General features: G+C 41.7%; 1 protein-coding gene and 1 pseudogene across 3 annotated transcripts; both read left to right on the top strand.

Moving 5' to 3' along the window:
• Nucleotides 1-6,003: 6,003 nt before the first annotated feature.
• LOC111591158 (uncharacterized) lies at nucleotides 6,004-8,572 on the top strand (annotated as a pseudogene).
• Nucleotides 8,573-9,159: 587 nt separating this feature from the next.
• LOC103650238 (protein ZINC INDUCED FACILITATOR-LIKE 1) lies at nucleotides 9,160-10,997 on the top strand. 3 transcript variants are annotated; one of them, XR_004857168.1, is made up of 6 exons: nucleotides 9,160-9,330; nucleotides 9,445-9,547; nucleotides 9,652-9,754; nucleotides 9,846-9,899; nucleotides 10,018-10,400; nucleotides 10,739-10,803. XR_004857168.1 is itself a non-coding variant. In XM_023302120.1 (6 exons), exons 1-6 carry the CDS (start codon nucleotides 9,192-9,194, stop codon nucleotides 10,922-10,924), a joined length of 648 nt encoding a protein of 215 aa, XP_023157888.1. In that variant the 5' UTR covers nucleotides 9,160-9,191; the 3' UTR covers nucleotides 10,925-10,997. The 3 variants fall into 3 exon arrangements, 2 of the variants coding, with proteins under 2 accessions (XP_023157888.1, XP_035822129.1); XM_023302120.1 differs by having other exon boundaries at nucleotides 10,018-10,080; nucleotides 10,739-10,997; XM_035966236.1 differs by lacking the exon at nucleotides 10,739-10,803 and having other exon boundaries at nucleotides 10,018-10,080; nucleotides 10,189-10,653.
• Nucleotides 10,998-13,542: the final 2,545 nt, after the last annotated feature.

The raw sequence follows: 13,542 nt of genomic DNA, 5'->3' as shown, positions 1-13,542 counted from the left end.
TTTGATGGAGTGCTCGTGGTAATCTGTAGGCTGGATTGTTGGAACTTGATGACGTTTGCAGTTAAAATTCACTAGGCGATTCATAGGCTGTTTGATGTAATCTCCCCGCGTCTAGATTTAGCCATTGCCGCTGCTGCATTGTTATTTGAGCCTTACGAATTGAGTCATCTCAACCAGTTTTGTAGTCATTGTTGTTTGAGCCTTAAGCATTGGCTTGGTTACTGATTGCTATTATCCTCGGGGTGGCAGCGCCGAGAACGGCGACGCTCTGCCAGTGGTGGCGAAGACGCCAAAGAGGAGGACGACGCTAGAGAGCCAGCTGATCAAGTTTGAGGACGAGGACAGCGAGAAGGCAAGAGCAGCCGCGGATGCGATGAGTCCTGTGCAAGTAAGTGGGTCTCTGGGGAGTTCTTTAGAGCTTTGAAATGACCTAAACTTTATTCCATTTTTATTCCATTTTTTATAACACTAAATTTGATAGTCTAGATTCTGGAATATTTATTTTACACATGAACTACATGACCTTTTTTACAACACAACGATAGGAAAACTGAAATGACACTTTTATGTCTTCATACCTGTTTGACTCTTGCTCTGAACCCAGTTCAAGGACATGGGAGCTCTTATGCATTTACAGTGCGTTTGATTTTTGGAATCACCCCATGCTTCCTGAGGTGGTTTTTGGAATCATAGATATGTATTTATAGTTTAAGACGTGAGGTGTGCCTATGAGGTAGTAACATCAACCTCTCACCTCTGTGGATTTAGTTGTCTTCCTCTTTATGGTTTAGGGAAATATAAGTTTTTCTGCATTATAAAATATCCAGTACTAATTTAACACATACTGTATTTGTTATCAGATTCCGAGTCTAAACAGAGAAGTTAAAATTCTAATGGTAACAACTACTAGTAGGGAATCATTGTAAAGGTTGTAAATACTGTTTGTCCAATATCTATCTGACATATTGCCAATCCCCACAATTATTTATTGACAGAGTGGGAAGGGACATGGCCTACGATTGCTGGTCCTGCGACTTGCTATGTGCTGCTTCATCACCAGATCTGTACAGGATAAACCTAGAGCAGGTCTAATTTCAGCGCTTAATAGGCATACCAATATTAGTTGTTTGTTTATCTTGTATTAGTCATCAGCAAAACATCATATTTTACACTTTTATTTGCCACCCAATACTGATTCAAAGATCAACATAAACATATTATTTTGAATGGTGTTCCACTTAGCTATATGACATATGCCTTATTTGATTTTGGTGGTATCAGTTCTGGTTGTGACTGCATTATATGCACACATTCCTTCTGTTGGTTTATTGAATTCACTTCCTCCCAATCACTTCTGCAGGGACAATTCCTTGCTTCTCTTTCCTCCAAATCACCAGCAATATATGTGGTTACACGAAGGTAATATTTTTTTTATTAACTTACATGGCTTGCTAGTGACTAGATTATCGAGTATTGTTAACTCCAAGATTAATTGGTGTGCTCCCAGTAAGATCCATGGGCTTGTTGCTTGCGGTGGTGAGGATGGTGCGGTTGAGTGTTTTGATATGAGGAAAAAAACTTCTGTTGGCAGAATTAATATTGCAGCTGTTAGTTCTAAAGATTATTCTCAGGTTCACGTTTTACTTTGACAGCAAGTTAGTAAATTGATGCTTAAGTTTGTAAGTTGTAACAGTCTCTTATGCTTAAAACTGCAGGAGGTCACGTCTTTGCAATTTGATGAGATACTTTATGGCAGTGGGGACCAGTACAGGAAAGGTATATGTTGTCATGAGCTGTTTTTCTGCTTGATTTTCACTGCTCTCTCTCCCTCTCTTAATCTGCCTAGTTATTTTTTATTTCCCCTACTACCATGACAGAATCTAAGTACCATGTGTCAGTATTTTGCATTGTGCATAGTACATTTTGTGCCTTTTCTATCCTTATTACAACAATTTAACTCGTTTTGCTCCATTTATGCCTCTGTTTTCTGCTTTAAGTCTACGTAGATTAACATTTGTTTTATTGTGCAACTGTTTGTGATAGCTACTTTGTTTGACCTTTGCAACTTCAAATAACTAGTTGCAGGCTACATTTATGTCTATGAGGAATATGTTTCTCATGGCACTAATATCTATTTAGTACCTGTATTCTTTTTGTTGCTTGTTGATGATACTAATACTGTCTGATATAACTAGTTGCTTTTTCTCTCTTTGGTAAGAATCTGCAATTAAATTTGACATCCATTGGTTATATATTTTTTCCTTGTTCAGTTACCACACATGCTGCCATCTGAAAATGCATTTTCAGCTGATGTATCTGCTCTGGAGTGAATGAAGGACATCGTCTTTGGAAGTCAGACATCACCTAGAGCTAGGGTGTCCATTCTTGACATGTTTCTCTTAGTGATAGGTGGATACTGTCTAGCTAGGAACAGAGTCTTGAGGGATTGATGGACGCATGCATCTTCAATTCCTGTGTGTTGTATTACTACTGGTACAATCTCCAATTCTTGTGAACTTATGTATTTGGACTGTCAATTTGTGATATGAACATATATCAATGTGTTTGAAATATGTATTGTATGTGATATTCTGTGTTGTATATGATATTATGTGTGTCTAATTTTTCATTTCTGTATTTTTTATTTTTTTCTGGAAAAGGGTTAAAAACGTGGGTACCCACGTTCTTAATGTTAAGAACGTGGGTACCCTCGAACTTATTGTGCAGTCCTCGCAGACCCACGCAGGACACATAAGTTCGACGGCCACGTGGCCCCGTCGAACTTAACTGTAAGAACGTGGGTGCCGTCGAACTTATGGGAAAAAATTCGACGGCCCCCGTCGAACTTAAAAACCCACGTTCTTAACCTTAAGTTCGACGGTACCCACGTTCTTAATGTTAAGTTCGACGGTACCCACGTTCTTAACCTTAAGAACGTGGGGCCGTCGAACTTACTTCTTTAAGTTCGTCCAAAAATCGCCGTCGGCTATATTCGTCGGTAAACCCACGTTCTTATGGTAAGTTCGACGGCCTATTACATTAAGTTCGACGGTTTTTCACCCACGTTCTTTAACCAGTTTCTTGTAGTGACACAGCCTGTGAGGAATTACAATTATGCCCCTCATAAAAGTTTACAACATTGACTCAGACCTTTATGGACTAAAAGGTCATTCTATCTTTAAGTCGGTTTGTAATACCGAAGCTTCATGAAGAGGAACCTTCGGCCATCTCATACAAACAACTTCAGCCGAAAGCCGCTTCTTCCTGGAAGACCTTCGGCGACGAAGCATAGATCCAACACTTACTAGCAGTGGATCCTTAAAAATCCAGTTTTATTTGTCAAGTTAAGTAAAATTACCTTTAGTTAGGGTTCTTTCTACCCTAATTCATTCACTTAACCTATATTAGCCAATTTCTTAACAACCCTTCATATTCACTGGAATGCTATGTGTAAGTCAGTGACCAAGTCTTCATGTCTGCGAAGTTACGGCGATCAGAATCGATTATACTCAGTTGAGGATCTCCAATCACACGACATATGTAGCACTTAACCCTTGCATATGTCAACTCGCCACCGGGGTTCTTAAGACTAGATCAGGTTCACGCCAACCGAGAGCACAGATACACCACCGTCCAGCCTCTTTCCATGGAGGGTACATGCTATTCTCGCCATCTCTCCACTCCCACTGCGTGTTATCTTATTCTGGTATTAGTAATGATGAGGCATGTGACCAGTTAAAAGGTCCTCGGTCTGTAGGCCTACATCGACACGGTCCTTAATCGACTCAGACGGAGACACTACACCGAGACTCTCTTCTCGTGCAAGTCACCCGCCCGGTCTCAGCTTAATCATTTCAAACCCAAAGTTTAGTACCTGGCAGAGGTACATCTTTTCCGATGTTGAACCCATCATGGCCATGATGGATCCACCATCAAGTTTTATTTTCGAAAACATCCCACCCACTTTGAAGCATCATCTTTTGTGAAAGAAAAACATTTTGTTTTTCTAAAGCAAAGCTAAGCATAAGAAAAACCTTTTGTAAAACAGGGATTTAAGGAGAAGTAATCAAATCCAAGGAAGGAAATGCAGCAATTGGTTTAGCACACAACTCCTTTCACCTAATGCATCAAGTAAGTGAGAAAGATTTTAAAAGGAACAAGGAGGTGGCAAATGCACCGGGGCTTGCCTTGTGTTACTGGTGAATCAGGCTCTGTTCCGCAGATATCAAAATAAAAACAGTTGCCTGCCTAATGTTCTTCAGGTGTTGGTGGTGAAGTCCTTGCTTCTTCGACTTCTATTTCCTCTTCGTTCTCAAGATATAACCATATATAATCATGAATGCTCATGTAATGCTCATGAAAATGCTAAGATAATAAAAGTTTATTATCTAAGGTCTTGAATATAACTTTCCTTCATGGATCTCTGAGAACATAGGGTTTTCGGAGTCTATAGTGAAGTTCATAGAGCAGGGGGGCTAGGGTTTTGGGTTCTAAGTATTAAGCATAGTCCAAATCATACCAAACTTTACCCAAGGTTTCTAAATAATATTTAAAGTTTACCTAAAAAGTTTGGTGAATTTTGGAATTACAAATTATTCCCTAAAATTCCAGAAGTATGGATTTTGGCTATTTTAAATGCCCCAAAATTCCCTATTGGAACTAAAAATCATGAAACTATTTTTATTAAATTCTATGGAAAATTAGGAGCCTAATAAAATTGGTTGGTATTTTTAGCATTTCTCTACAATTTTCTAGGAATTTTCTAAGTCTAGAAGAAAAAGAAAAAGAAAAAGGCGCTACAGAATTGGGCTTAAACTGGCCTGAGTCGGCCCACAAGCTGGCGAAAACGCGCCCACGCGCACCCGCGTGTAGACATTGCATCGAGGACCCTCTCTTTTTGAATAACTCAAAAGAGTCCAAGACACTATTTGCTGCAGTCACTGATGTTTGCAAATAAACCCCTGTGTTTCTATCCCTTCACACTACGAGGTCCACGACGGTGGACGGCGACGCGCAGATCTTCCGGCGAGCTTGTGCCGGTCGAGATATGCAAGGACCGGACCCTAGGCTTGCCTGGCACCTAATTCTACCCCTGACAATCATTTCCCCTCACCTAATTGCAAGATTCGAACTCCTAATCACTCTGTCCACGGTGACCGCGCAATCCGGGGACAAATCAAAGTGTTCTCATCGATCTACTCTGGTTTAAAGCAATTGGTCGGGCCGATGAGCTTTAAGAACACACAGGAATGCTAGAACAAGAGCGAGGGGAACACGATCGGACCAGTGGAGAGCTGGCCACGGTGAGCTCACTTCTGCGGTGTTCTTGACCGATTTGGGGAAAATCCCAAATTGGAGTTCTCTGGTGACTAATTGGAGGCACGGGTGGGTGCGTTGAGTGCTTGACTACATGGCGGAGCCGAGGGCGTGCTCAATTTATAGGATTCGGGGTCGGTGGCTCTCAATTTGGTCACGGCGTGCTGGCGGCCGGAGATAGGGAAGAACACGGGTGGCTGTGACCATGGCGTTCACCGGTGCAACGACTCAAGGATTATACTCCAAAGGGTGCCACGATTACTACCACACAGTACAAGCTATAGCGTGGCACAACCGAGGTCACCGGAGCTTCCACGGCGACGCTGGCGGTCCGGCCACGTCGCAACGGCTACAGCCACGGTGATAAACTTCAATCCGCGATCAAATCCCTTCCCCCGTGAGATCTTTTACCTTCTCAGGGATATCCTCTGCGTGCCAAGCACGAATCACGGCGACCAGCGCAAATCTGGACACGTGGATCGCCGGCGGCGAGCTTACTGAGCTGGCAATCCGATCAGGATACTGTACCATCACATAGTTCCTTCAGAACGACTGACAGAGCAAAATCAGGGCTGATTTTCTCCAAATTCTATGTGATAACCTCATAATTCATCTGCATCAAAGTTATAGACCTATAATCTATCTTCATTTTTACTATAGCATCTCTAGTCAAATTCCTATTGGATCATGGTCGAATCCCAGTTCAAGGTTTGCTCAATCACAATGTGAGTCTGAATTCAGACTTAGGACAGCCTGACAGCCCAACTTTGAATCCAATTTTCTCAAAACTTTTCATAGTACCAGGACTTGATCTCTATAGCAAAATTGTTCCCCTTTCATAGCTCTACAAACTTGATGTGGTGACCTAGGGCAAAAACTTTATAATTTGGATGATATAGGGCCCCAAAGTTGAGCCAATCCCACTGAATTTCAGACTTATCCTAATAGAGCTCAAATGTGGCTTTTTGCAAATCGGTCCAAATCTCAGGGTTTAGGTTGCAAATCCACATACTTGTGAACCACATGAGTTAAGATGCCTTAATTTCATGGTTTTTGTACTTTAGTCCAAAAGTGCACTAATTTTGCACTTAGCCCCCTAGGGTTTTAGTCTAGGGGTTTTCCAGGGTTTTATTTAGGGTTTTTAGTACTTCTAGGGTTTGGATGTTACTTAAGTCCATTCCTGGTGACATTTTATGACTACTTCAATTAAGTTTTGAAGTTTTCCCTTATTAAGCCTTGTTTGCTCTATTAAGCCCAATCTAGGGTTAAGCACTATTTCCTAGGGTTTCACTTATAACATGTCACATCAATACAACTTGTTTGAACTTTTTGCCTAGTGAATGCATTCTAAGTGTAACAATCACATGACATGCCAATGCTTATGATGTTATTCTCATGTTTTAGTGGTAGTAACACTAGGGGTGTTACATCCTTCCCCCCCATAAAAGAATCTCGTCCCGAGATTAAAAGTCCTAGGGCAACACTACAAGAAACTGATAAATGTTCGTGGGTAAAAGTAAGAACGTGGGTACCGACGTTCTTACTTGAGTTAAGTTCATGGGTTATGTTAAGAACGTGGGTACCGACGTTCTTAAGTTTAGTTCGTCAGCCCTGACTAAAACCGTCGAACTTAACGAGTTAGAAACATGGGTACCCACGTTCTTAAGTTAAGTTCGTCGGGCACGTGGACACCGTCGACCTTAATCATGAAAACCTAAATCCAATGCCACGCGCGGCTCTCTCTCACCTGTCTCATTCTCACCCACGCGCTTCTCTCTCTCACTAGCAGGCCGCGCCGCCGCTCTACCACCGCTCTCCGGATCATCGGCCGTCCCCCTCCTCCTCCTCGCCCACTCAGCGGCCATCCCTGCTGCGGTGTCGCGCGTTCAAGCAGGAGGCCGGCGACGGCGACGGCGACCCGACTGAGGCCGATGCGCGGAAGCGCAGGAAGGGCCCACTATACAAGCTCAAGGCGGCGATCCAGGGCCTCGCGGGATCTCGCTCCGCCGCCACGGAGGTGTACGGGGGAGAGTACCAGTTCCAGCGCGCCGTCGAGAATTTGTGCGAGCCAAGGTTCCCCAATCCACTCACGCGCGCGCATCGCTGTGGTTTCCTGTGTTGCTTTCCACCCTCGCGCGCTCTTCTTCTTCATGGAGCCATGGCAGGAAGCGACAACAGGAGATTTGGCCGGGATATGGTGTCTAGCAGCACACATTTCTCCCAATCGCAGATGGTCTGGGTTGGAGACCACGTTCCTGGCGGCAGAGTCGATCTGCAATGTGGAGGTCCAATCTAGCCACCGATGTCAGCTCGCTCCGGAGCCAATTCCGATTCCCTAGCAGTGACGACGTTCAGATGCAGCTTCAGATGCAGCGACGACCTCTCTCTCCATCCATGGATCTCTAGGCAACTGGTACTGAAATTGACTTCTTCCTTCAAAATTTTCAGTGGTAATCTTTAGGTTAGCTATGTATGCCCACGGTGGACTGAAATCCTTCATTATTTCTATGGAATAATGATCTGTATTGCATTGGCATGGGGACGGATATGAGAATGTGGACTGAAATCCTTTTTCTGCACTTGGAGGTGCACAATATTGTCAATGTTCATACTTGCTACATACTTATGAAGGAGTTTGTTTAATGTTGTCTTAATCTATGTTAATCTGATAGTACTATTATTTTGAGTTTGATATCTCTTTTGATTACTGTTGCTTTTGCTAAAAAGTAAATTTGGAGTAATGAAGCTTGGTACCGCTCGTGTCATGTATATGGAATTTTCAATTGGTAGGGGTTGCTGCTAAGTGCTATTTAATTGTCTTGTGTTTATCATATTGAACTGCTTAAGATATATGTCAGCACTTTTAGTTTCATTTTCTCTCTGCTGTCACCTTCAATGCTAAAATTTATAATGGCCATTCAAAGTGAACAAGGGAACCAGGCATCAAAATGAAGGGAAGCAGGAATCGAAACGGCCCCGAGAATCCCAAAGCACGAGAAGGGGAACAAGGGAACTAGGCATCGTGAAGAGAGCCCGAGGTGATGAATTGTTACGGTTCATGGACGGAGCAAGCAAGGAGCCTCTCCGCAAGGTAAACACTAACACGCGATTCCTCTTCAATCCCCGGTCGTTTCCCGAGATCTGGTGTTATAACCCTTGTAGCTTCGACTCCTAGCTTCAGTTGGGGGGCAATAACGGATTCAGAAATTTTGGGCTGAAAGTTGTTCCTTCTGTTGTTGAGGTGCCGGAGGGGAGTGGTTAATTGTGGTGTAGCGCTATGGTGTCAAAAGGTGGATGGAGTCCGTGGCATTTTCTCATTGATTTATTTTAGAGCTGCTTTTTTTGTGTGCGCATGATTGATACTACTACTGTAGTATTGCTTTGTTGCGGTATCTCTAGTGCACACATGCTGTATGGTGGCTTTAGAAGTGGCCATAATTAGGCTTGCCCAACCGGTGCAGGTGACTTATTTAGCATGCTGAACTGTAGGTAGTATTCTAGTTTGTGGCCATCGTGCAAGTACATATGTGTTGGCTTTCAGTTCAACCGTGTTTACAGTATTCGGAAATTGCTTAAAATTCAGTGTTGATCATAGAGGCAGCACAAATGTTTCCTATTCAGAGCTGGTAATGGTATGGTCATTACTCCGAATCATAGTATCAGACAATGGCTGGCATAGTATTTATCCACCATGAAAACACAATTAGCTTGCAGGTCTAAATTTGGCATCCTCTACATGAACTGAAACCAGTTAACCTCTTACGAAGTAAGAATCCTTGGCCTTGAACAAATCAAAGCTACCATGATTGATGGAACCAAACATTTCCTCACCAGTATTTTTTATCCCAATTTTCGCCTTCTCACTATTAACTTGTATGCAGAGTACTTGCTCTGTTCCACAATTTGATTCAGAAAAAAAACAAATATTCACCTTTATTGCAATCAAACAAGATATCAGGGACTTGAAAGTGGCGAAAGAGGAGCAAGACATTGGGTTTTATGCTGGTTTTGTTGGTGAGCAGCGTCTTCTTTCATCTATTATTGTTTTGCTGTCTCATTTGACTATTGTTTTATTATCGGTGCTGTTTACTTTCTCAGTGGCTAGCTGTATCTAATTTCTCTTGTTAGGGGCTACCTATTTCCTTGGAAGGGCCATCAGCGCCGTGCCATGGGGCATGTTCGCTGACAAGTATGGAAGGAAGCCATGCATTGTGATCAGCATCCTCTCAGTGTATGGATCGATCATGAACTCAAACTGTGAGATCAACCTTAGCATCCATCCAATTTGACAGGACTAACCTAGTAAGTAAATGTTGTTCTGGTTCCCTTTTTCAGGATTGTGTTCAACACACTGTTTGGACTTAGCACAACTTACTGGATGGCAATTGTGACTAGGGGATTACTTGGGTTGCTATGTGGTATACTTGGACCCATCAAGGTACATAGCTAGCTACATCTGTTGCTAGACCAGTATTTATAAAATGATGTATCTCTTAAGTTCTCATGGTTGCATCTGCTGCATTTGCTAGGCTTATGCTTCAGAAGTCTGCAGGAAAGAGCACCAAGCTCTGGGAATCTCTCTTGTAGGAGCAATCCTTTTATTTGCAACCCTTTGTTTCAACTTTTTTTATTAGTTCTTAGTTTTTTGTGTTTATTTTTACTTGTAACTAACTTGTGTCTGTGATATTGATTATGTAATAGGTTACATCTTCACGAGCCATAGCTCTTGTTATTGGGCCTGCTATTGGAGGCTTCCTTGCACAGGTGAAGATTATGGAATTTAGATAGCAGTATAAGTTAAATTCGAAATGCTAATGAGTGCCTTCATCATGTATCCCTTAATCATAACTGACCTCTGATGTGTACAAAAAGGGATAGTGGTCGACAAAAATATTTCTAGCATCAGGAAGGTAAATTATTTCTAGTAGTACAATTTCTAGCATTTAACTATTTCATTGTTTTTAGACGACTATTATAAACCTTCAAAAATTATGCATCTAATTTTCAGGTTTCCATACTTCCTTCCTTGCTTTGTAATATCGTTGCTAGCAGCAGGATCATGTATTGCATGCATTTGGCTTCCGGTATGCCATATCATCTTCCCTATTATTTTCTATCTTGAATCCAAATAGTTAGATCCTCTTAAGAAAATAAAAGAAAACTCTGACAACCTATGGAGGTATGACATCTCCTGACATAGCATGATAGAGAAGACCTTCTCACCTATACGGCTATACCAAGAAAAGAACCGTGCTCCATCCATACAAACAAGATTTGTTAACCCAACATAAAATTCACTCCTATAAAAATTTGAACTAGAAAGGCTACTAAAGGGCCTAAAACGAAATATGTTTGGACTTATGTTTCTCCACTCAATATACCTATTTTCTAGTTAGATAAAAAATCGTTCTTTTGAATCTAGATAGAATTGGCAATATACCTATTTTCCTACACATCCAATGGGGCCTTGGGGACGCCCTCCATGGCCAACACAGCCACTTCCATCACCAGCGGTACGTTCCTGATTCATGCTGCTTGCTACTTTTATTTGCTACAAATTGGACTTTTTTGGGACTACTCCACTACTGCTTATACATCTGGTGTTTGATCAAGCTCGTAGTGGACATACTTGCAAGTCTGGATATTGTACAACATATTACAGCGTGCTGAAAATTTTAGATTGTGAATAATGACTGAATCTGGAATTTAGTGTTGTGAGAGCTGTTTTGGAGTTCTTTTGTGGCTGATCTAGGAAGTTTTAAGCTGAGGTGTTGGTAGAGTAACTCTCTGTCAGGTTAGTTTGGTGCTCAGTTCAACACTAAATTCTGAATTCTGTCAGGTAAACTAACCTGAACATGGTTTAGTGAATCTGGAATTTAGTGTTTTGAGAGCTGTTTTGTTGTGACATGCTTTGGGCTGTTAGGTGGCTGAATTCTGAATTTTTAGATTTGGAATAACGTCTAAGTCTGAATTTCCAAAGTAGTTTTTTGGACAGTTAACATCGCGGATCCTTTGCACGATGCATCATTTTAAATAACACGGTGCTGCGTCTTGAAATGAAGTCTGTTTTCACTCTCATGTTCATGTTCATGCACAAATATGGAAGCCACATTTTGTGTTTATCATGCTTTCCTATATCTTTGTGTACATGTGATTTAATGCCAGTTGTGTATTTATGAGAATTTTGGTTTATTTTGTAGGATTCCAGCTCTCATCAAGTGACTCCTTCCCCTCACGTTGACTTTGCGGACATATGTCTCAATTCTAGTGGTGGAGCTACGAACAACAATCCGATGTCCTGATCGAGAGCGATGGAGCTAATGTTTGAACTTGTGTGTTTGAACTTGTGAACTAAAAATGTGAACTATGGATGTGAACTTGTGTGAATTTGTGAACTTATGTATTTAGACTTATGTGAATTTGTGAACTTATATATTTGGACTTGTGTGAATTTATGATATGAACATATATCAATGTGTTTGAAATATGTATTGTATGTGATATATTGTGTTGCATGTCATATTATGTGTGTCTAATTTTTTATTTTTGTATTTTTTTATTTTTTCTTGAAAATGGTTAAGAACGTGGGTATCGTCGAACTTATTGTGCAGTCCTTGCAGATGCACGCAGGGTTAAGAACGTGGGTACCCACGTTCTTAAGGTTAAGAACGTGGGTACCGTCGAACTTATTGTGTAGTCCTCGCAGCTGCACGCAGGACACATAAGTTCGACGGCCACGTGTCCCCGTCGAACTTAACCTTAAGAACATGGGTGCCGCCGAACTTATGTGAATAAATTCGACGGCCCCCGTCGAACTTAAAAACGCACGTTCTTAATGTTAAGTTCGACGGTACCCACGTTCTTAATGTTAAGTTCGACGGTACCCACGTTCTTAATGTTAAGTTCGACGGGGCCGTCGAACTTACTTCTCTAAGTTCGTCCAAAAATCGTCGTCAGCTATATTCGTCGGTAAACCCACGTTCTTACGGTAAGTTCGACGGCTTATTACATTAAGTTCGACGGTTTTTCACCCACGTTCTTTAACCAGTTTCCTGTAGTGCAAGTAATGGAAAAGGAAACGTGACACATCTTTATTTCCTTATTTTTGGTACAAGGTAGGGGTGGTTTGGGGTTCATTCCTCTATTACAACAAATGCACACACTTTACAATTTACACGAAGCTAAAAACTCTGGAAAATTCTTGTCTAAAAAGTCTTGACTTTCGCAAGTAGCTTCATCTTCCGTGTGTTTGTTCCACTGTATCTTGTAAAACTTGAGAGTTTTCCTTCGGGTAATTCTGTCCTTTTGATCCAAGACTTGAATAGGATGTTCTGAATATGTCAAGTCTAGTTATAAGGCAACATCCGTTACTTCAATGGTTCGATCAGGAACCCGAAGACACTTCTTCAATTCAGACACGTGGAACACATTATGCACAACAGACAATGTTTCGGGTAACTAAAGTTGGTATGCTACAGGTCTACACTGTTCAAGATCAGGAAAAGGACCAATGTACCGGGGTGCAAGCTTCCCTTTTACCCCGAAACGTGATACACCCTTCATTGGTGAAACTTTTAGGTAGACATAATCTCCAACTAGAATGTACAAGGGTATCATGCGTTTGTATGCGTAACTCTTCTGTCGGGCTTGGGCTTTCTTTAAATTATGGATTATTCGTTGAACTTTCTCTTCTGTCTCCTTTACCATATCAGGCCTGAAAAAATTTCTTTCACCTGGTTCAGACCAGTTTCACGGAGTACGACACCGTCGTCCATATAAGGCTTCAAAGGGTGCCATTTTGATGCTCTCTTGATGGCTATTATTATATGAGAACTCCGCTAATGGTAAACAATCATCCCATTTCTGTGAGAATTCCAAAATACATGCTCACAACATATCTTCAAGTATCTGATTTACCCTCTCAGTCTGCCCACTGGTTTGGGGATGGTAGGCCGAACTATGAAGCAACTTAGTACCCAGGGATTTATGAAGTACTTCCCAAAATTTGGCTACAAATTGCGGTCCACGATCCGACACTATAGTCTTTGGAACCCCATGCAGACTAAGAATACGAGCAATGTATAATTGGGCATAGACAGCAACCGGGTGATCCGTCTTGACTGGCAGAAAATGGGCTATCTTGGTAAGTCGATTAACTATAACCCAAATAGAATCATACCATTTTGCGGTCCTGGGCAATCCCACAATAAAGTCCATACTTATATC

Source organism: Zea mays, chromosome 3 (assembly GCF_902167145.1).
Source record: "Zea mays cultivar B73 chromosome 3, Zm-B73-REFERENCE-NAM-5.0, whole genome shotgun sequence".
NCBI lineage: Eukaryota > Viridiplantae > Streptophyta > Magnoliopsida > Poales > Poaceae > Zea > Zea mays.
The sequence above is the reverse complement of the archived record's forward strand: the minus strand, read 5'-3'. Positions and strand labels throughout refer to the sequence as shown.

Bases quoted from the DNA above. Each gene is read 5' to 3' on its own strand.
- LOC103650238 (XM_023302120.1), top strand. From the start codon at position 9,192: ATGCAGAGTACTTGCTCTGTTCCACAATTTGATTCAGAAAAAAAACAA. The intron at 9,755-9,845 runs GTACATAGCTAG...TGCATTTGCTAG, and splicing joins GTATACTTGGACCCATCAAG to GCTTATGCTTCAGAAGTCTG. The intron at 9,900-10,017 runs GTAGGAGCAATC...ATTATGTAATAG, and splicing joins AAGCTCTGGGAATCTCTCTT to GTTACATCTTCACGAGCCAT.